At 37.7% G+C, this 23,457-nt stretch overlaps 1 protein-coding gene across 1 annotated transcript in view; it reads right to left on the reverse strand.

Annotated features, from left to right (window-relative positions):
- Positions 1-23,457, reverse strand: part of DEUP1 (deuterosome assembly protein 1) — a 57,885-nt gene that overhangs the window by 30,728 nt on the left and 3,700 nt on the right. Inside the window, 8 exon segments of the mRNA XM_048965766.1 lie at positions 612-667; positions 5,440-5,545; positions 5,793-5,857; positions 7,713-7,898; positions 10,914-11,027; positions 14,784-14,906; positions 17,741-17,829; positions 18,856-19,037. Coding sequence (XP_048821723.1) covers positions 612-667; positions 5,440-5,545; positions 5,793-5,857; positions 7,713-7,898; positions 10,914-11,027; positions 14,784-14,906; positions 17,741-17,829; positions 18,856-19,037 — 921 coding nt within the window.

Consider the following 23,457-nt stretch of genomic DNA (forward strand, 5'->3'; position numbering starts at 1 on the left):
AATTGCAACTTAAGCTGAGTAACCTTGCCGTATAATTTTTCAGGATAAGATCTAAACCACAAACTTGCTTCAGTACGATGGGAAAGAGACTGAAATTAGCCACACAAATACTAAAAATAAAATATTAAAGTACAAATGAGATGGGAAACAAAGCCTATTATTTGTTATTTGGATAATTAGTCAATTTTGATCTAATATAAACAACTGTGTTTGAGTAGTTAGAATAAATTTTTAAATCAATTAAAAAAAAAAGCTAGTCTAGGAAACTAGCTGCCTCTTTACTGCAACCTTAATTTATATCCATCTGTATGCATTTTTTTAGGTGCACAAGAACATGCTTTTGTAACAACAAGGGAAACTTGGGAATTTTAAGCCCCTTATTGTAGTGTTCTGTAACTCTTTTATCCTTCTTACAGGGGATGTAACATGGATGTAAAAGCATGCATCTGTATTCATTTGTAGTTCTGTCAAGCAAACACTTTTATGGTTAATTGCAACTCAACGCAAAGCAAGCTCTTTGCTTTCCCTTTGAAATATCTTCTCCTGACAGATAACTGAATGATTCTGAAACCACATTGATTAAAGAGCAGAAAATTTTGACACTATCTTACCCAGATGTCTGCTGAATTAGACTAATTTTCAATTGCATCTTTACTTGTACGATATACTGGAAAATGAAAAAAAAAATCAATTCTTTCAGATTTTACTGTATTTCTGCTACAATTTTCCTGGAAATAGTAGAAAATGCCACTGTACTGAGCTCCATCCTTATGAAAATAAAAGAAATTTCACTCTTGGGAGGCAACCACTATACTTAAACACGAGAGCTGTTTGAAATGATCCTATCATTGAAAAGATTCTAAAACATTTCACAAACCTGAAATGCACGTACAAAAGTTTTTAAAGATCCAGTTCTCTACCACTACCTTACAATTATTATGAATATCTAAGGATACGCACTGCTGCTAGATCCTGCTTTTATTTCTAATAGAAAAGGAAGAATTTGCCAAGCACAGTGAAAGGGCAGTGCTGTCTGCAGAATGTTCACACCATCATTTTCTGACATCAGTTCAAACATTCGGTTCTGGGAGAGGATGGCTGTGCAGTCTTAATGAACTCTGCTAATCCATAAGCACACTGGGCCTGCAACGTGAGACTGAGGACTCCATAAATGGACATAAGGAGAACTAAGCAAGAATGCACTTTTCTTTGATTATAAATTTGCAGTGACTAAGATACTCCGAATGCTGTAGGACAGCACATTTTAAGTAGGCTACTATAATTTTTGTTTTTGTATTTGAAGATAAAACTGCCTGAGAACATTTACCGAGTCCTCCAGTTTTCCAGATCACCTAAAATTATTCTCCTTTCTTTCCTGCTTTTCATTTAAATAAATATTCTTCTGCTTTTCAGGGCATGGGAGAATGATTTATATATTTTTGGCCTGTTTTAAAGTCCATTCTGCTTATTATTTTTCTGAAGGGCGCAGTGAAAAAGCACCGCCACAGCTGAAGACAGACGCTATGAGTAATAAAACCACAGGCTTTGTTTTATTTTTGTTTTCCATTTTGCGTTCTGACCTTTTTGGAACTAATTTCTTCTGTAAACCCACAGTAAAGTCTATGTGATCTTTCTTTCTTTTTTTTTTTCCCCTCCAGAACTGGTTTCCTACGTGTTCAATAACAGTTATTACAGTTATGTTGCAGCTTACTTCAGTAAAAGCAGAACTGTCAGACTTGGGTGCCTACAGTTATGGTATCTTTCACACAGTGAAATGACATCTCCTCCCCACCCAGCCCCCAAAACCACCGATTATTTACAGAAACTCCACTTTCTGCTGTAATCCATAAGATTGCTGGGGCTGTTTGCTATCTTGGAGAAACATGCCACCTACATTTAGGTGCTTTGATATGGATCCCATGCCTTCACTTGAGACAAATTTCACAGTTGAGGCTTAAATTTCTGTCAGCTCAGTGCAAAATAACATCTGAAACCAGAGTTCTAGTTTGAATACAGATGTAGAGGCAGGCAAATCTCTGCATGTTTGTGAAAGAAAAGAGGCCATTTGTTAAAGCTGGCAATGCAAGATCACTCCAACTGCAGTTGAATAAGTGCTTTCAGTGGGTTTATAGAGTATTTAACACATACAGGTACTTGACAAAAACAATATTACTGTTGGCGTGGAGACACATGGGACGAGAAGTGAAGAAAGAATGCCCTCACAAAGAGAATTTTAGACAGAATAGGTTTTTCCAGACATATAGATATAAAATCAGCCTGGTTCCTATGAGATCAATGACTTCAGTAATGCTAAACACATGCCTTACACAGCGTGTGCTGGCTGATATACTTCTCCCTGAGTAAGAGAGCAATGGATTTTAACGACCAAATATCTGCACAATCAGTCGTATTACTTTGACATTGAAAATCAAACTTAATTAACTTGGTTTTTAAAAATTGATAGAAAGTATTTTTCTGAAAATATTGGTCTTTCTGCTTCCGGTAAATCCATTGCAATAGCTGATGTAGTGGTGAGATGGTGAAAGATGTGAGATCTCCGCAGGGTAGTGAAAACTTCCTTACAATGGACAGATCCTTTAAGATCCTCTAAGATCCAGCTGTGTCAGTAGGTTTCCAGTCCTAACAGAGATTCGTCCCCTCACTTTTGCCACATGATGAAAGTGCACTTTGCCTTGAGCAGTCACCTCATTTGTGTTTGTGTTTATAGTAACCTCTTATGGGAGCTCACATGCTTTACTTTCTGAAGAAGCAGGCTAAGCACATTGGCTTCATCAGTGAAAATCATCTTCAATCATGAAAACATTTAAATATGGAGAGTATGTGGAGAAGGTACAAAGAAAAGATTAAAACTTTGGGGATAGAGAAAGCTTATTTCAATGTCAATTAAAGCCAACAGTCATCTATGAGAACAGTAATAAATTAAGGTGGTTTCATATTAGAATGACCTTCCTTCCAAGAAGCCCGGGGTTTTCCTCTGGCTGAAAGAGCTGCCAAAGACAGATATGAAGCATTTTTGTTTTTTTTTATGGGGATTGTATGGACAGATTCATTCATCAAATCCTGTGTTAAATTAAGCCTGAGATAGCTTTTTAAACTTGGAAATGCAAGTCTGGGCATATTCTAGCAAACTAAAGCTTAATGAATTTTTAAAATTGTCAGCAGGAACTTGCTTATGATCATCTTAATGACTTTAACATCCAAGAGATAGCCACAACTGGTACATAGTACATTAATTTAAGGTGTGAGTGTGTACACCTCTGATTTGTTTATGCAGTGGATAAGGGGAATGCTTCACAGTTGTAGTGGAAGTCAAATAACCTGTGGCACACTGCAGTCTCCATGCACACTTACAGAAGTTGTATTTCCTCCTGTGAAACGTAGTAATACCAGCAATAACAGCAGCCACAGCAGTACAAAACTTCAGGTCAGGAGTTTCACACATCATTTAAAAAAAAATAAAATTAGATGGTACCATTTACTGCATTTAGTAAAAAATACCAAAACGAAAATGAAAGCATAAGGTTTTGTTTAGAAAATATCCAATTCAATATTACTTTTTTCAGAGACTTTGAAGTTGAAAAATTCACCAAACGTTCTCTTTTATTTTGAGAAAAAGATTGCCATGTTTGATATCAAAAGGAAGACTCAAAACTTTTGTGATCAGCTTTTGTTTTCCAACTCTGCTCAAAACTGTTTCAGTTATATGCTGTATTTCTATATAAATTGGTGTCCACTGTCTGACTTAACGCCGACTTTCCAAGAACCAAATCTCTTGTGTGATGTTCTCAAGCTGCCTCTCATGTACAGTTGCAACAGAGTTTGTCAAACAGTTCATGAGATTGAGAAATACTCTTTAGTCTCAATTTGGATCTTCTTAAATTCATGTTTTCTTCACAGCCGACAAATCTTAATCTGGCAGCCGACACAGCCTTCCATTCAGGTTGCTATTCTTTCTAACCAATAGTATGAAAGAAACAGGTGGAAGCATACATAAAGTAGTCACAGGCATGGAAGATGTGTGAGGCACACTCCCAGGCTAGCTGCCATGGAAATCAGTCTCATCTCCACCAAGACTCCCATCTCCTCCTCCTTCCTTCACCCAACCCACATCCAACTGCCCTCGTCCTCCATCCAGAGTTCATATGCTCACTTGCCTGCTCCTTCAGGCTCATGACAGATCCTGCACTTCCTGCTCTCTTGTATGGATGTCCCTAAAAAACATTTCCTTGAAGATTTTCTTAAAGAAGGATGCAGCATGCTGCCATTGACTCTTCCTGTGTCCCTTATTAACTTGCTCCCCCTGCTCCAAATATATTCTAATCCAACTACTGTTTGTGGCAACCTTTTCACATTCCCCAAAGCAGGTCTTTTTGCTTGCATACCGACAACTTGCATACAGTCCAGTGACTTGGGGAACTAACGTGCAAATCAAATGTATAAACATCACATATGCAGGATCTGGTTGTTCTGACAATACCTGAAATAAATCTCCATCATATGTCTTAATTACTGTGAAGTATATTGTAACTGAAGTTAAATGAAGTTAAGAAAAATAGATGGTCTTCACAGAATCTCCAGGGTTGGAAAAGACCTTCAAGATCATCCAGTCCAACAGAATCACAGATTTATTTTTCTCCAGATAAATTCTCTATAGGCCACTCAATATAGTCCTGAATATTGAAGTGCTTAGATTAATAAGTAAAATCATGTTACTGGAAAAAAAAATAGAAGTTAAAATCTTATTATTGATCTGTTTCAATCTTTGCTAATAAAAAGGCTGAAGATATGAGGCAGAAAACTCCCCACTGAGGGAGCAAACTCCCCCAAACAGCACTGGTGGAACAAGTCCAAGACCAACTCATGAGTCTGAATGCGTACAAGTTCATAGGGCCAGACAACATGCAGCCCAGCGTCCTGAGAGAGCTGGCTGATGTGGTTGCTGTGATGCTCTCTATTATATTTGAAAAGCTGTAGCTGTCAGATGAAGTCCCTGGGAACTGGAAAAAGAGAAATATCACTCTCATTTACAAGAAAAGGAAGACCTGGGGAACTACAGGCTGGTGAGCCTCACCTCTGTGCCCTGGAAGATCACGAACAGATTCTCCTGGAAGATATGTTAAGGCACATCAGAGACAAGCAGGTGATCTGAGACAGCCAACAGGGCTGCACCAAAGGAAGGTCGTTCCAGATCAATCTGTAGGCTTTCTATGATGATTTACTGTTGTAAATTTGTCATCAACAGCACTGTAGAATGTATGACATGAAAACAACCACGACTATAGTTACAGACTTGATTATTGCCTTCAGTAATGACTCTACCAAAAATAACAAGAATTATTACGGCCAATACTTCGCTTTCAGTTTTCAAAATCCCAGATTGCAGCGTAAGATCTTGAAACACTTAACAGTATGAAGTACCTTGCTTAGCACTTCTCGTTGGCTTTGTTGACTCTGTGCGTGTAGTAATAAATCAGCATTTTTATTTTCTGATTGCTCAGTAAGTTGTACAAAGGATGATCGATGCCTTTAAATTAAAAACAAAATATGAAATAAGCTGAATGTGCAAGAATATCTACATTATAATATCAAAAGAATTAGCTTACACCAAGAATTAGCCCAGAACAAGTTGGATCTTGAGAAATTTCTAGCAATTAAGGACAATGGAAGAGTGTGCAGAAAGGATCCTGAAATCTCTTATTGATTAGTATTTCATATATTCTCAAGACAGTTATGGCACATCAGAGACAAGCAGGTGATCTGAGACAGCCAACAGGGCTGCACCAAAGGAAGGTCGTTCCAGATCAATCTGTAGGCTTTCTATGATGGAGTGATAGCACTGATGGACAAAGAGAAGGTGACCAGTGTCACCTACCTGGCCTTCTGCAAGGTCTTTGACAAGGTCACCCACCACAACCTTCTCTCTAAATTGGAGACACACAGGCTTGAACAGTGGACAATTCAGTGGATAGGGAACTGGTTGGAAAGTTGCAGCCAGAAGGTGGTAGCCAATGGCTCTATGTCCAGGTGGAGGCCAGTAATGAGCACTGATCCCCAGGGGACTGTCTTGGGTCTAGTATTCTTTAACATATTTATCAGTGACATAGATGATGGGATTGAGTGCACCCTCAGTAAGTTTACTGGTCACACCAAGCTGTTTGGTGGCCCTGCTAGGCAGGGGGGTTGGAACTACATGATCCTTGGGGTCCCTTCCAACCCGGGTGATTCTGTGATTCTGTGATTCTGTGATTCTGTGACTGGTGCAGTTGATACAGCAGAAGGAAGGGATGCCATTGAGAAGGCTTTGATAAACTCGAGAAGTTGGGCCTTTGTGAATATAGTGAGGTTCAACAAAGTGCAAGGCTCTGCACTTGGGCTGAAATAATCCCAGATATGTATACAAACTGTGAGAAAACCTCCTTGAGACTAGGCCTGCTGAGAAGGACTTAGGGGCCCCGGCTGATGAAAAACAACCTGAGACAGAAGTGCCTGCAGCCTGGAAAGCCAATGATATCCTGGGTTCCAGCAGAAGATGAGTGGCCAGCAGGACAAGGGAGGTGATTGTCCCCCTCTACTCTGCCTTTGTGAGGCCTCAGCTGGAGTACTGCATCCAAATCTGGGGCCCCCAAAACAGTTAAGATGCAGAGATTTTGGAGGAGGGCCACAAAGATATTTCAAGGACTGGAGCACCTCCCCTACAAGGACAGGTTGAACAACCTGGCCTTGTTCAGCCTGGAAAAGAGAAGGCTGAGGGGAGACCTCATTGTGGCATTCCAATATTTGAAGGGAGTTTATAAACATGAGGAAAACCAGCTTTTTACAAGAGTAGACTGTGACAGGACAAGGGAGAATGGTTTTAAACTAAAGGAGTGGCGATTTAGATTAGGTATCAGGAGGAAGATTTTTACTGAGAGAGAGGTGAGGTGCTGGAACAGGTTTCCCAGAAAGATTATGAATGCTCCATCCCTGGAGGTGTTTAAGGCCAGGCTGGATGGGGCCCTGGGCAGCCTGATCCAGTATTAGATCTAGCAGTTGGCAACCCTGCAAGTGGCAGGGGGTTGGAACTTGATGATCTCTGGAGTCCCTTCCAACTCAAGACATTCTATGATTCTGTGGTATCTTATCTCGGTCTTGTAAGAATCCATAGATTATGATCAAAGGAAGAGGCACAAGCAGCTGTCTCCATAAAGGAGCAGAAAAATGTTAAGCTAGAGATAGGATAAAATCTCATGCGTCAATGCTGCCAGCCTAGACATTCATTGCACTGAAGAATATTCTTAGAACAATAAACTATACCATAGACTTTTATATCTACTTATTTAGTATGTAAAAGGCACTTTGTGCAACAAGATGTAAACCAGATAAAGGCATTCAGTACAAATAATTTTTATACAAGGAGCCAAGTGAATTAAGATAATTCACTCTATGGTGCTACAGGGAGAGGAAAATTATAAAAATCGAGATAAATAGACAAGAATAAGATACACTACTGCATATCAAATGTTTTTCACATCTTACTCAAAAAATTGACTGCTCACAGCTCATTCCGTGTTTCTGCAAAGAATATACAAAAAACAACTGTACAGATCTTGTATATAGGCATCCTAGAACTACTTTTTAAAGTATAGTCCTATTAAAATAACGCTCCAAAATAATGCTCCACAACATTTATGGAAAACAAGATGTATTATTGCCTGGCACCAGCTTTGGAACATTTTTAGATCCTCATAGAGTTTCAGATTTTCCTCTTCTAATCTATTCCTGCTTATTGTCATTTCATTAACTGCTGCTGTTAGCTTTTCAACAATTAACCCATCCTTTTCTCTTTCAGGTTGGCCATATTTAACAATCTCTTCCTGGTTTTGTTCCTTATTGCTTATCTGGAATTGATAACTCTGAGTTCGCTTCCATAAAACAATAAAATATTTTTAATGAAATTCAATAATTACATCTAAATTTTCAGGTCCAAACAGTTCTACTGAAGTGATTAAGCTAATTTCCATTTTCTTCATCAGGACTTGCTTAGAAAAGATGGCACCTTTGGAAAGGTTTGTATCACTATTCTAAAAGACACTTCCTTTCCTTAGCCTCAAGTTCATCATGTTCAGTGAGAATAACATTTCTAAAACTTACCAGAGTACAGAATTTTTTCAACAATTTTTCTCTGTTGTGTATTTCCCTCGCACTTTGATATTAATTATCCTCACAAGTGAAAAGGTGATTATGATGACCTACTCAAAGCAGTTACCTATAAAAAATGATTTGAGAGAAATGTTTCTCTTCGATATAATGAACTCAGTAGGAGATGTGTGTGTATGCCTCAGGATTGGCATTAACCTTTGACTAAAAGGTGAGTAGCATGCAGTTTGTAGCTCAGTTACTGCAGTAACTGTATTTTTTTTAATCATTATTGTTAATCTTGTGGAAAAATCATTTGCACATTCAGCATCTCTGGAAACAGTCTTGTAGTCCACTCAGTTTCTTCAATTTCTTGTACTCATTAAATAATTCTAAAAAGAAAACTTCAGAAAATAGGTACTGGTGGTATTTGTGAATTCATAGGCAGTGTGAAGAACCACAATCACTATGGTAACTGTTTAAAAAATTGTCCATACAGATCCTTCCACTTGGACACAGCAGCACTAATCTTTCAGAAGACTGAAATTCAGAATTAGCTGAAAAATGACACCAATAACCTGCAAACCGTATATCATGTGAAGAGATCAAGTTGAGCAGGAAAATTTAAATAAAAAATAAGTAGTGCTGCTAATAAAAATATGTTTTATTTCCTTGATAACAACTGCGAAAAGGAATTCTTTCTTTGGACCCCTTCTGATTTCGTTGATTGTGTTCTCTTAACTTGTGCTGGATGAAATGGACCACAGGCTGCATATTAAATAAAAAGCCTATATAAGTTGGCAAGTAAATCTAATGTATGTGGCTAACAGATTAAGGTCCCCAACATCTAAGTTATGGAGTTTGACAAGCAAAGATGTCAAAGCATCCTGTGAAATAAAAGTTTTGATTCTGGAAATCAAAAACCTTACAGATGAGAATTTGGACCAAAGATGCAGAACCTATTGATGCTTTAGAAACAATCCATCAAACTTATTAATAAACTAGCCTGATGTTACTCGTATGATGTTACAGTTGTGATGAAAGCTGTCTTCAAAGAGAGTTCACTGATGATAGCTATCTGACCTTTGACAGAAAAATGTGGATGATCATCTTGAGTACTCTACTTCGACTTGTCTAATTTACAATCAACTTAACATACACCAGCCAATGGATTTGTCAAGTCAAAGACATTTTTTTTTCAGCCATTTGTATGAAAGCTCAGTAACAGCAAAAGAATGCTTTCCACATCTGTAAATGAAATGTAACTGTCATTCTTGGAAATAGTGGATATGGGTAAAGAGTCTCGTAGGAATCATTAAGAACATGTTTCACCAGATTAAGATTCAATGAGCTTAGTCCCATTGGAAAAGAGCATTACCACTGAGCAATGTAATTGGCTTCCCAATGCTTCATTTTGAGCTATTTTGTAGCCCAAATAATATTTAAGTTATTTCTTTAAATTTTTTTTAAGAGCACAATAGGTCATCAAGAAATCATTAAATGTATTCTTTGTTCTAGAATGGAAATATTTAACACAGTAAAAAATATTCTGTACAACTAGGCTATATAATAAATACAATAAAGAACTAGGTGAACTGGCAAGTAAAAAATGGATCACAGAACCAAGAATGGACTGAGTGGTAACTGAAAGATGAAAACTATGATCAAAAACGTATCAGTAATCCAACAAACACATCTAAGTGAGCTTTTGGAACAGCACAGAGGGATCCTGTTTTTTGTATAAATGAAGTTAATGTTCATTTATGATCCTCAAATAGTGAGGCGATATCTCAGATTTGAGGGAGCTTCATATTTTGACCAAACAGGAGTGAGATGTTCTATCTACAGTGGAAGTTAAATTTCATAACTTGTCATCACAATTATTGTACAAGGACCGCTCTGCAAGTAATGCCTCCTGTTTTTGTTCTGTTGACCCACAGTGTCAGAGTTGAATATTGGTAGGATGGCAGTAGAGGTTGAAATTTCCTGCCAATATTCTGTCAGATTTTGTTGCCATGTGACAGATGAGCAGCAGAATGGCAGTCTGACAAAATGGAGACTGACATGGAAGTTTGGAGGTGTGAAATTCAATTTCTCAGTGCGGAAAAAATTCCACATTGACATTCATTAATGCTTACTGAATGTTTCTGGAGACCAAACAGTGGATCTGATCACAGTGAAGCAGTGGGTGGTACGTCACTGCAGTGGCAACAGTGACAGCAGCTCACCTCTGCTGGTGCAGACATTCACAAGTCTGGCGTGCAGGCTCATCTTTGTGCCTGGCAAAAATGCAGAGCTAATGGTGGTGAATATGTTGAAAAATAGTGTTCTGCAGCTGAGAATTTGCTCTATCAACAGTGTTATTGTTCTCTTTGTATCTGTTGCAACTTCCATGGAAACGAATAAGACATTACTTTCAGAGCAACCTACATATGTTAGTAAATAGCACAGACAATAAATCTAAGTCCACAATATACCTGAAAAATTAAAAAGGAACATGCATTGCTTTTTACAGTTATCTTCAGAGGAAATATCATAGTTTTCATTGTGAGATTTATTTGTATTACATAAGAAAAAAAAAATTAAAATAACTGCATGTATCAGTATCTTTCAGTATGGATCTTTCTTACTTAAAATAATGTGTCCATATTATTTTTACATTTGCTATAAGCTTAGGAGTGTTTAGATTTCAAAACATAGATTAAAATAACTCAAACTGAGCAAACAGCTCATTTAATTCTCCACCTCCTTCTGAAGAAGGAAGGTAGGAATTTTACCTGAAACGAACCACATTTCTCAGACAATAATTTTTGCTGAGCTTCTAAACACATGAGATGATTTTGGAAGATTGTCTTTTCCTCATCCCATTCTCTCAATTTTGCTTCAAATTCCTGAAATACAGCAAAACAAAGTTACTAAGCAGAAGGAAAATTACTCTTTTTCCTTAATCTAAATAATTTATTAATTTTATCATTCTAAGAAAAGCACAGTTCTGTAGCTGATATGTAATATTTCCATAATTTTGGAAAGAAGAAAAAGACCCCAATGTTATAAAACAGCCATCCAGCCACAAGACAGCCTCTCTGGAAAAAAATAATCTTAGAGGCTGGTAATCTGAAAAAGTTGCGTGGTGAAATAAGCATAGAATTGCAGAATCACAGAATTGCTCAGGTTGGAAAGACCTTAAAGATCATCGGCTCCAACCACAACCCAACCATACTACCCTAACTAACAACCCTCCGCTACATCCTGTTCCTCAGCACCGCATCCAAATGGTTCTTAAACACATCCAGGGATGGTGACTCAACCACCTCCCTGGGGAGCCTATTCCCGTGCTTAAAAATTATTTTTGTAATGAAGTGTTTCCTGATAACCAAACTAAACTTACCCTGGTGCAGCTTGAGGCCATTTCCTCTCATCCTGTCACCTGTCACCCAAGAGATGAACCCCATTCTTGTTGCCATCAGCTTTCAGGTGTTTGAAGTGAGCAATAAGGTCTCCCCTCAGCCTCCTTTTCCCCAGACTGAACAGCCCCAGTTCCTTCAGTCTCTCTCCATAAGGCATATTCTCTAAGCCCTTCACCAGCCTTCTTGCCCTTCTTTGGGCCTGCTCCAGCACCTCAGTGTCTTTTCTGTACTGAGGTGCCCAAAACTGAACACAGTACTCGAGGTGGGGCCTCACCAGTGCTGAGTACAGGGGCATGATTACTTCCCTAGTTCTGCTTACCACACCATTCCTGATACAAGCCAGGATGCCATTGGTCTTCTTGACCACCTGGGCACACTGCTGGCTCACATTCAGCCCACTGTCCATCAGTACACCAAGGTCTCAATCGCTGAATAGAAATGACAAAGTATTTAAAATCATTTCAATTGCTGTAAATCTTACAGTTATGACTATAAAACACCAATTATATTGGAAGGCAGGCAGCTCCTGTGACTTTAAAGAAAAGTAAGAGTAATCAGCATGGGATCAAACCCTTAATAATCAGACAAATATTTTGAGTGCTTTTTTTGGTTGTTCCTTTTCTTGAGCAAAGGAACAGCAGCTACAGTGAATAAATGTTACTTCTTGTAAAATTGTTCAATTGCTGCTTCTGGACTTTTTTCCTAACTTCACCTAGTTTGCAAAAACTTTTCAGGAAATGTTATTACAATCAGGTTTTGCTAGTAGCAGTTTTGTGTTTGGGTTTAGACTTATATATAAATAGAATTGTTTTGTATTTATATACATATGCTTGTATTGATATATATTTGTATTTATGTTCCCATTTACACTGCTGGAATTTTTTCTTATATCAGATCTTGTATTCTTGTCACAACTGACTTTAAAGGCAATAGTCTACAAATAAATGGGAGAGCTCCACAGCTAATAAAGTTCTAGCTCTTCTTGTTTGGATGAACAATTTGCAAAATTGCAGTATATATGCACGTGGCGGGGGGGTGGAGATTCATGATCCTTGAGGTCCCTTCCAACCCTGGCCATACTGTGATTCTGTGGTTCTGTGATATTGGTTTATATAGTGAAAAGCAAAATGCTCTTATGAGCCTTTATAGGATCTGCCTTTTTCACAATGGAAACGTTGGTCCCAAAAAGGGAGATGAGTTTTTATAATTATCTTAAACTGACACATTCCTCTAATACACACATACATACACAGCTACTGCAATGAGATCAAATGCTTTTCAACATAGATTAATACAAGTTTTAGCTTTCATAATGTGTGCTTTGGTATTTTAAATGAACAAAAACCTTCAGTTTCACAAAATGTCATACAGAGGCAGTTTTGGTCTGCTAAATGAGGACTGCAGGTTTAAGGCCTTACTGAAGGACTGCTGAGTTTAGTAGATTTTCAACACTGATTATTTCCTAAGTACTAGAATTTTCTGTATATATTTCAAGCAATCATTTTTCATACTGCTTAATTAATCAAACGATAGAATTGTCTTACATTATTTTCTCATTTTAATCTTGAATGAGGTCATTCTCAAATTAGCTGGATCAGGCAGTTTCAGACTACTGATACATTTAGTCAATTATCAATGTATAACCCATTTATTGTTCTTGCAATGGCAGATGCTGGTAGCTCTGCCGAAATCCAAAGCTTAGCAAATTTTCTGATGATAGGGACTCTCCCACGTGGAAGAGACATCATTTATGTGTTATGTAAAGTGACCTGAAGGTGGCAGAAGTTGCCCCTACGTGTTACATCATAACAGGAAGGATAGGCAAGATCAAAACATAGATCCTAAAATACTTTTAAATTGTAATTTAAGTATGAAAGCATTTATAATTGGTCAGCTCTTAAGATTTCATTTGTGGAGTTCTCCAAGTGTTTAAATTGTCTACCATGATAAATATATATAAATCTAAATCACGAGCATCTAAGTCCTCACCAGGCTTAAAAGCTATGCAACTAGCTCACACTTAGTTTCTACTGGTATTCTTTTGCTTACTTGCCCTACAGAACCAGGTCAGGGAATGCTTGAAGCACACATTAATTTTTTTATGATCTCTGTAAAGGATGGCTGGAGAAAATATTGATTTTTTTTTCTGATCCTTCTATGCTACAATCAGACATAGACTGTTCTCCAAGTACAGGAAACACTCTGTTTAATAATCTTCTCTCCAAACAGAATTTGAACCAGGATTTCCTCATGTTAATTTTCTACATAATCAACTACACGCTGTTTTTTAACAGTTTCGTGAATTTCTCTTCTGGAAGTTGTTTCATTTTGCAAAGAAAATGTACTGGCTAAGTAAGAAAGCAGAAGGAAAAATTAATAGAGCTAGAGATTACATTGCTCAGTCCTATGTTTCTGTGCCAGTGCATGTACCGTAAGAGTATTCGAGGAGAAGCTGCCATGTAGAATCTCACTCTGTAGGTGCCAATTTTCTGTGCTGGGTAAGTCTTCCATTGGCTCAGTAAATATTTCACTACTCAGCAGATAATAATGGAACTTCAAACTCTTGAGAAGTCAAGGCTGAGAATTCTGATTAGAGATCAGCATCTTACTGTATCCAAGAATAAGACAGCTAAAATACTTTCTGTGTCTGGTTGAATAGAGAATATGACTGAATCCTATCCTCAACATCACAGATTACCTGGTTCCCCACTCAAAATGTTGGGTTCTGCAGACTGTATTTTTAAGTGCCTTATCCTTGCTGATGTGTGACCTAGGGAGACTAGGCACTGGAATCAAAGCTGTGGATGGCCTCAGACGTGTAAGTGCTGACAGGATGCGTCTATAACAAACAGTTTTTCAGTCTTAAATCCTTATTCTATCTAGCCCTACACAATAGAAGTTGTCCTGAAGTCTGTAAGACTTATGTTAATGGTAGATATCATGTGACAAAATCCTGCACATGCAAAAACTCTCATGCCTAAACATATGATACGCTCCAGTACGCTTCCAGGAAGTAAAATTTATTTATCAATACGTTTATGAAGCAAATTATGTATGTTAACTCATAAAACTATCAACAACACTAATAAAACTTCAGCAAAAGAACAAAACTTGAATACTATGCACCTTTTCTTACGTGTCCTTTGTAGAAGAATCAGATACTTGGAGTTTACAGCTGTAACCAAGAAATTAATTCTAGAGGCATACTAAAAATAGAGGGTGGTAACAAAATATTCTTACCTCCAGTTTCTTCTTTAAGTTGTTCAGAAGAACTGATGTCTCTAGGCTTTCTTTGCTTATTTCTCTACTTTGATGATTTTTTTGTTTTAATAGCTTGTTATAACTACGTGTCAGCTTCAAAAACTAAAAATAAAAGCAGAGGGGAACAGACAGAATCTGTCAAGGATGACTGTGTGACCAAAGTTCTCATTAAACTAGAGTTGCCTAGTGCAAGTTCAACATTCTAATATTTAATCAATACAATGAAGAAGCATTTAATAAAATGAATTTCTTGGAGATGAACTAAGCTCTCCCTCAAATGTAAACTAACATTTCAAGTAGGTTCATTTAACAACTACTTAATTGTGCTGAAGATTTCTATGGCACCATTACCCATAGTGTCACTGCCTCTGTGCTTATGGTGAAATTTTTACACTTGTTTACTGCCATCTTGTGTTAACAATTTTAAAGGGTGCTTCATCAACCAAAATGAAGGATTATCACTAAAATATTTTAGGCTTGCACATTTCCTTTCTATAATGGAATTTGATGAAAGGTTATGCACGGGGTGATTCCTTTCTTCTGGAATCGTGGAGTTCCAAAGAGCACCTTTGAGAATTAGACCCCAAATACTATTCTGCCTATTGATCTTGCTGTGAAAGCATGGCTTAGGTGTCAAAGGCAAAGTCAGGAAGGTATCAGCAGAAGTACAAGATTCTTCAGAAGTGTGGTCACTGAACAGTTTGCTACTCTACGTCAGCCTGAGGAGGGCTCCGCTATTCAGAGTTAGAAAGAGCTGCCCTCAAATGCTTATACATTTCACCTCTCTCATCTCAGCATACACTGAGAGGAATCGTATTCCAGGAGTGTTTAATTCCTTCCATCCTAAAGGATTCCTTGCATTCCTAAAGGGAGCACAGCTCAGACTTGGACATTAAATTCTAAAGGCACTTAATTGCTAAAGTGCTTAGAACAAGAATGGATTCTCCTTCTTGTGCCAAAGGTTTTCTGTCATTTTCAAAATGAGAGTAACTAAGTATCACTATAGGAAAAACAAAACAAAATTAAATTAAAAAAAAAGAAAAAGAAAACCAGAAAATAATTAAGATGAATCCCTGAAGTTTTTGCTATTGAAGTATAACAAAATGCTATACATCTGAATGAGTGCAAAAGTGTGGTTTAAGAGTTTCAGATAACCTATCAGGAACTATTTCTCTAACACAAAATAATACTTTATTGCAGTCAACTGGAATATAAACCTTCTGTGGGAATGTTGCTTGTTAAACAGTTGCTCATATTAGCATCAAGGGTAAAAAGCACCGAGGACTACAGAAGAATTGTTATCATAGAGAAATTTGTTCTGAATAGTCTAAATACTGTTAGGGAGAGCTAGAAAAAACAACCCTTTCTATTTCTGTCAAGATTAGGAAGGAACAAAAATTGCAAGGGATTTTAAGACAACATCAGCACAGAAAGATACAATGATGTCAATATTAACATGCTATTTGTGCAAAATTAAATGGCAGCTCTTAAGAATGTGCATTGTTAAAGGAGGTATAATGTTCAAGTGAAGATAAGAACCAAAAGAAGGGAGAGAAAGGATCACAGAATCACAGAATCACCAAGGTTGGAAAAGACCTACAAGATCACCCAGTCCAACCATCCACCTACCACCAGTAGTTCTCACTACACCATGTCCCTCAACACAAAATCCAAACGAGACATCTTAGAAACAAATTCTATATTTATTGGCTTGATGGACTGTAGGTGATAAGTGTTATCACCTTTAAGTGAAAATAATGATTCCCAATTTAGACAATTTAAGAATTCTGTGGTAAGTGTGATGACTGGAAAGTTTTATTTAGACTTACTCTCTGGTAGGATAATTCAATGCAGGAAACAGAATAGCAGTAAAAACAATGTAGAGATGTGGACATGAACTTGTTAAAAACAGAATAGTTTGGAATTTGTTAAGGATCTGAATTCATAACTGAAATGAAAAACTAATGGTGAACAAAAGCACGGACACAGAGCAACAAATACAAAGCCAAAACAACTCCACAAAGCCAGGCTACTCTGGTTTTACTGCTGTGTTCCCTTGTGGAAAGTTATCAGACTTCTTTAATAACGCTTGTAAACCAATCAAACTAATAACAGAAAAAAGTCTATAGCAAAGTAGTGGCAAGAGCAGTTTAAATCTCAAAATTCTTAATGTGCATCCAAATCATATTAGCATGAATCTAATTATGTGTTTTATTGAGGTTATAGGTTAGTAGTCCATAGTCAGAAAATTAAATACTTGTCTTCACATCAAAATGCATCCAAAGAGTTTGTACGTCTCAGTACAGGACAATGGAGACAGGTTAGAAGCCACAGTCAGCATCGTTTGTATTACACAATTCACACAGAATCACACACAGAAACACCAAGGTTGGAAAAGATCATCGAGTCCAACCATCCACCCATCACCAATAGTTCTCACTACACCATGTCCCTCAACACAAAATCCAAACGTTCCTTGAACCTCCAGGCTCGGTGACTCCACCACCTCCCTGGGCAGCCCATTCCACTGCCTGACCACCCATTCAGAAAAGTAGCATTTCCGAACGTCCAGCCTGAATCTCCCCTGGCGCAGCCTGAAGCCATTCCCTCTGGTCCTATCACCAGTTACACGAGAGAAGAGGCCGACCCCCAGCTCACTGCAACCTCCCTTCAGGTAGTTATAGAGATCAATGAGGTCTCCCATGAGCCTCCTCTTCTCCAGGCTGAACATTCCCAGCTCCTTCAGCCCCTCCTCATCAGCCCTGTGCTCCAGACCCCTCACCAGCTTTGTGGCCCTTCTTTGAACCCGCTCCAGGGCCTCAATATCTTTCTTGCAGTGAGGGGCCCAAAATCCATAAAGGTGTGCCTGTACCATAAGACACGTATGAGTTTTTTATAATGCAATCAGAAAATAACAAAACTGATATTTTTCTTACTTGAGATTTAAGCACACAAAGCTGAGTTTCGTAATTCTGAGCCATTTCGCAGTTAGTTTTCTGTAAGTTTTCCAGTTGCTGACAAAGTAGTTAGAAACACACCACAAAGCCAGATTGCAGCAATCAAACTGCGTATTATATGATGAATTAGTGATAAAACTATGTGAGTCTGTCATGAAAGATCCCTTAACGAAGCATTTCTGACCCAACTATAGAAATGAGCTGCTATGTCCCAACATAAGAATTTTGCTTGAATTGTTTACGTCTTGAATTATCTGAGATTTTCACAGAGACATGGGAAATATAACAAAGAGCCTACAAGATACCTAGGTTTTTTTGGAGAGGCAGCTGAAAGCCAGTTGCAATGTGCTAAAATATTTCAGATAACATCTGTGTATGGGCAAATAGATTGATGCTTTAAGGACTGGCTAGCTGAATTATTCTCTTGGCTCCTTTGACTGCAATGACAAAGGCCAAGTTCCTACAGTTGTTTGTTAGGGAGAGAGAGATGCATTTCAAGACTCCCACTGGCCCCTAGCACACATGAGGACACCCACATGTAAACACCTAACACCTAACTTCAGATGTTTTGCAATGGAGCAGAATGTTGTGCCAGGATTCACCGATACTTCTGAAACAGTACTCAGCACACACAACTTGAACTGCAGCTGATGTCAGATCCGCTGGTGCCTTCAGTTTGAAATTAACATTCAAAGCCAGTACAGCATGTGAAATGATAAAAATGGTGTATAAATATGAATTACAGTGACATAATTTTGTCAAACTTTTGGAACTGCATTTTTCCATTTAAAATTTCTGATTAAAGTAGAAGTATTGTCATCTAGGAAAAAAAATCAAATTATCTTTTCAAAGATAATCTGAGAATATTTGATTTAAACTTTAAGGAAATAAAAGAAATATGGGACTTTGAATGACATTTTTACAATCACTTTTCAGAACAGAAGCCCACTTTAAATCAAAATAGTAAGGATAATTTGTGACCTCCAAAGAGTTTGGTATTTTTGCATGGTAGATCAAACAAGCCTACAAACAGAGCATTGTGATCACACTACTCACTTCTTCACAGGATATAAACTTTTTTACAGATCTGATATTTTCAAATACCTTTTGACCTTTTTGATCCAGTTTGCTTTGGGCACTTGCTGATTCTTGATGCTGGATATCCATCCGTGCTTTGAAAGCTTTCATCTTCCTTTCCCATTCTGCTTTCTTGCTGTTTACTATGATGACAGTTTGATGCACTACATCCTGAACAGCAGCTTCACATGAAGAGGCTCTGTAACAATAATAATGAAAAAAACCATTTTTTTTTTAAATACAGGGCGAGGGAGAAAACAAATTTGTAGTAACATTGCTAAGACTTCATTTTACTTCCGATGGAAGTAGCCATTTTTCAACATCAGAAAGGAAAGAAATGGAAAAGTGATACTTTCAAAACTTAAATCATAAGCTTGCCTGAAGTCCAAATCCGAATATTCAGCATATTCCTGGCTTTTTGCCTAGCATAAATAGTGCTTGATATCCTCTCGCTCCCTCGGAGACAAAGTGTTGTATGAGCATAAGTTGTAGAAAGTATCCAGGCTGAAGCTCCAAGAACAAGAGCAGGAGAATATCAAGTTGCTTATGGGCACAGGACTTCCTACTAAGTGTTGAGCAATGGTGGAAAAAGAGTTTACTGGAGGAAGTTACTAAACAGCTAGCTTGAAAGCTAGTCACTATGCTTGACTGCTGGTTCAACATTTACACTCTATTTTCCTGTTGTGGAAAATGAACTTAAATAAAGAGGCTTCTATAACACTACCCATATTTAATACCACCAGGAACACAGAAATGAGGGCGTTTTGAAAATGACCTTGTTTTGGGGAGACCATAAACATTGGGAATTTTCCAAACTTAAGAGGCTGTTTTGATTACGTCCTCTGCAGTACAACTTCACTGTCAGTGATGGAACATTTTTTGCATTGCTGCTTTAGGAATATGATGTATCATAAGGAATAAAGTGATGGTATATGGCTAATATATGAGATATCAGCAACTTAAAGCAGTCAAAGATGCTCTTAGTCACCCTCTTGTACTTATATGGGAGCAATAAATCAGATGTTATATTCCATTTAGCAGACACATAAAAAGCACCTGAACTTTAACATGGAGATTTCTTTATTCCATATAAATTCAAACTTTGCATTTGATAATGAGTATTAGTAAAAAATGAAATAAGAATGATAACAAATTTGGTTAGGGATACTTTCTTTGCAAGAAATTGCACAATTTTTTCAGCACTCTAAAAATTTCCATTTGTAGAAATGCCTATTTTACATCTACGTTCTACAGTTCTTCTGGGTATATGAGATTTTTTCCCTAAGTGTTTTGGGGACTTTATTGCCCAATAAACTCAATCGTTTTATGAACTGTGTTTCTCTCCATCTGTGAATTTACAGCTGGCATTTCAGAATGGCAGCTTCTATACAAGTCGGGATCTTTCTAGAACTTGTGGATCTATTCAAATTTCGATGAAATATTCCAGTTAGGAAAAAGAAAATGACAATATAATTAAATAAAACTTTTTACTGAAACATTTCCAACAGTTTTATTTTTCCAACGTACTGCTTTGTATCCATTTAAGACAAGATTCTGGTGTTTTGTGAAAAGGAAGAGGAGACAATGTACACTCTTGGCTAATTCCTTTACGTTAAATAAAGAAGGGGAATTTCATTCCATTGACATTTAGAGCTATTTTTGGACCACTACAAAGACTGAGCTGAAGTGGCATTTATCTCACTGAAGTGAAGGAAAATCTTTCACTGATTGTTTTCAACCAGTGAGCAATGCATTGCGTTTTTAACCTTTCGAGGCGCAGCATCTCATTCATTTCCTTTTTGGTAAATCTCTACTTTCCACACATTTTATTAGTGGCATCTGTTATCTATAGGCCCCTTTCTCATATTAGTTAACAATTTTTTTTTAACTTCCTTTTGTATCTTTCTTTTCCTATTATGGTTTTAATTAAAGTTTTCTACATGCTTGTTTGTCTTAAATAGATAACATTTATAAACTGCCCGCTTATACAGTTTATGCTTTCTTTTGGTCTACCTTTATCTCATCTTTGGCACATATTGGGAAGTGTTGAAATGTGTCATCAGTAGCCACTGTTGTCTTACCTTGGCCACGAAAAAAACCTCATTTAAACTCCTCAATTTACTCCTTTTAGTGCTATTATCTCACCATTATGAAAATCATTACGAAAATGTCTCCATTTTCCCTCTGCAACGATTTAGAGATTAGTGTACTCAATTACTGCTGTATCTACATGAAAGTACAAATAAATCGTGGTGTTTTTTTTCTGCAGTGTCATCTGTCTCCCTCTTAAGTCAATAGCTTGTACTGTTAGTAAACACCTGTTTGCTCTTCACTTTTTTCTGTCACAGTCCCTATTCACTGTACTCTTGTTCATGTAAACTTCATAAAATTGAAGTTTAATCTAAATTTAATTTCAGTTTCCTCATACTGCTGGATGATTTTCAAGCCTCTTATTACTTTTATTCTTTTGGTTCATAAAACGAGCAATTGTATTCTTTCATAAATTTGATCATCTAAGATGATGAAAAATGTATTGTAATCTATTACTTTTCACTATAATACATTTAGCAGTCTGATAAGCATCTCTTCTCTTAAACAAATCTAAGTGTGGTGTCACTGTTTTGAGTTTTCCTCTTAAAAATATTATCTCAACTAATCTTTCTAAAAATAAGTAAAAGAACAATAACTGGTGACTATTTAATTCACACACGCTTAAAAGTTACCAACTCTCTTGACTGGTACCCTATCTCTTGCTATGGTACACACAGTTGTGTGGCAAATGCCTCTGTGACTGCCTATCAGGTTTGCACTCAATATCTGTGGTGCGACAGTCTGAAAAAGTGAGCGTAGCCACTTCCTTTATGAATTCTTTACCATTTCCTAGCTCTCTTTCCCCTCCTTCCAAGTGTACCCATCAGTCAGTAAGTTATGAAATAATTGCCACAGATTTGGTCACAGAGACAAAAAAAAAAAGCCATTGCAGCATCTGCATAATGTAGCAGCAACATGCAGAAGGGTTAATGACAAAGCACAGAGCAGCAGGCATGTAACCACTCTGTCCTAAGGGGTGTTGGTGAGGATTTCAATATCCAAAATTAGCACAGGATACCATTTCGTGTCGTGTACTTTGCAATCTGGCAGATTTTTTTTTTGGAGTGGACACTGCAACTAAAAACGTGCCAAGCAATTAGGAGCTCTTTCAGCAGAACCCAACTAATCAAACACAAACTGAACCATGGACTCAGAGGTTATACTGTCTTTGGGACAGAGTTGGTTTGTTTCATAGTGTCTGCTATGGTGCTGTGTTTTGGTTGTAGGAGAAAAATAATGTTTGATAACACAACATTTCTAGTTGTTGCTAAGCAGTGTCATAAAGTGCCAAGACTGTTCCAGTTTCTCCTCTCCTACAAATGGCTGGGGGTGGGTACAAGAAGCTGGGAGGGGACAGGAACAGGACAGCTGACCTAAACTGGGCAAAGGGACATTCCATACCACATGACATCATGTGGAAGGAGTTTTGAAAGGAGTGGGAGTTCATCATGCTCTCTGCCATTGCTGAGGGTGCTAGCTGGGCATTGGTTGGTGGCTGGTGAGCAATTGCTTGTGCATCACTTGCTATATACACACATAAATATATGGACATATTTGTCCTGTTATCCTTTGCCTTTTCTCTATCTTAGCAAATAATTTTATCTCAACCCATGAATTTACTTCGTTTTTTTTCCCCTGTTCTCTGGGGGAGTTGAGTGAATGACTGTGCTGTGTTTAGGCATCTGCCAGGTTAAACCAGCACATCCCTAATGCCTGTGAGCCTTCAGCTGCTGAGTTTGCAGCCAGTGCACCACTGAAGAGCAGTTCGGGTACTCACATGTGCCTCTGCTCTAAATGGCTATGGAAAACCAGCCCTAATATAAGCATACATTTTACTCTTTGTAGTTGATGTCAATACCTAGAGGAAACATTGGGATTTCTTTCAAGTTAACTATCTGTTTGAAATAACAAAGGCAGTGGATAAAAATGTCCCTGCTGTAAATGTTTCTGGTAATCTTTCACTTCCTCACTGTTCAACCAGCTTCCTGACTGTCAGCCCTCCTGATACCTGTGCAGACACACCAAAATCTTCTGTCTGTAAGTTCTGCTCAGAGTCAAGCACTGGCCTCACACATTCTGTACTCCATATCTTGCATGCTCAACTTCTGAGTGTAGTGCACTAAGAAGAAGAATTCCTTTACATGGAAATATGTTTACTGAGGGTTTTTGGTGCTTAAAGGTGCATACATAATAATTGTGACAATTGCTAAAGAAATTCAAATCTTGGAAACCTTGCCATTATCAGTATTAAGCTAGGAAAGATTTTATAAATACTTTAAAAAATCTTTATGTTTTTTAATGTTAGTAATCTTATAAAATTTAATATCATTCATAGAATGACCGGAACAAAAAAGCAAGCAAGTAGCAAGCAACAGCATGATACAGTACAAGAAAGACAGAGAGCTGTTGGAGAGGGTCTGGAGGAGAGCCACAAAGATGATCAGGGGGCTGGAGCACCTCCCCTACAAAGCCAGGATGAGGGAGCTGGTCTTGTTCAGCCTCAAGAAATGCAGGCTGCTGGGTGACCT

Source organism: Lagopus muta, chromosome 1 (assembly GCF_023343835.1).
Source record: "Lagopus muta isolate bLagMut1 chromosome 1, bLagMut1 primary, whole genome shotgun sequence".
Lineage (NCBI taxonomy): Eukaryota > Metazoa > Chordata > Aves > Galliformes > Phasianidae > Lagopus > Lagopus muta.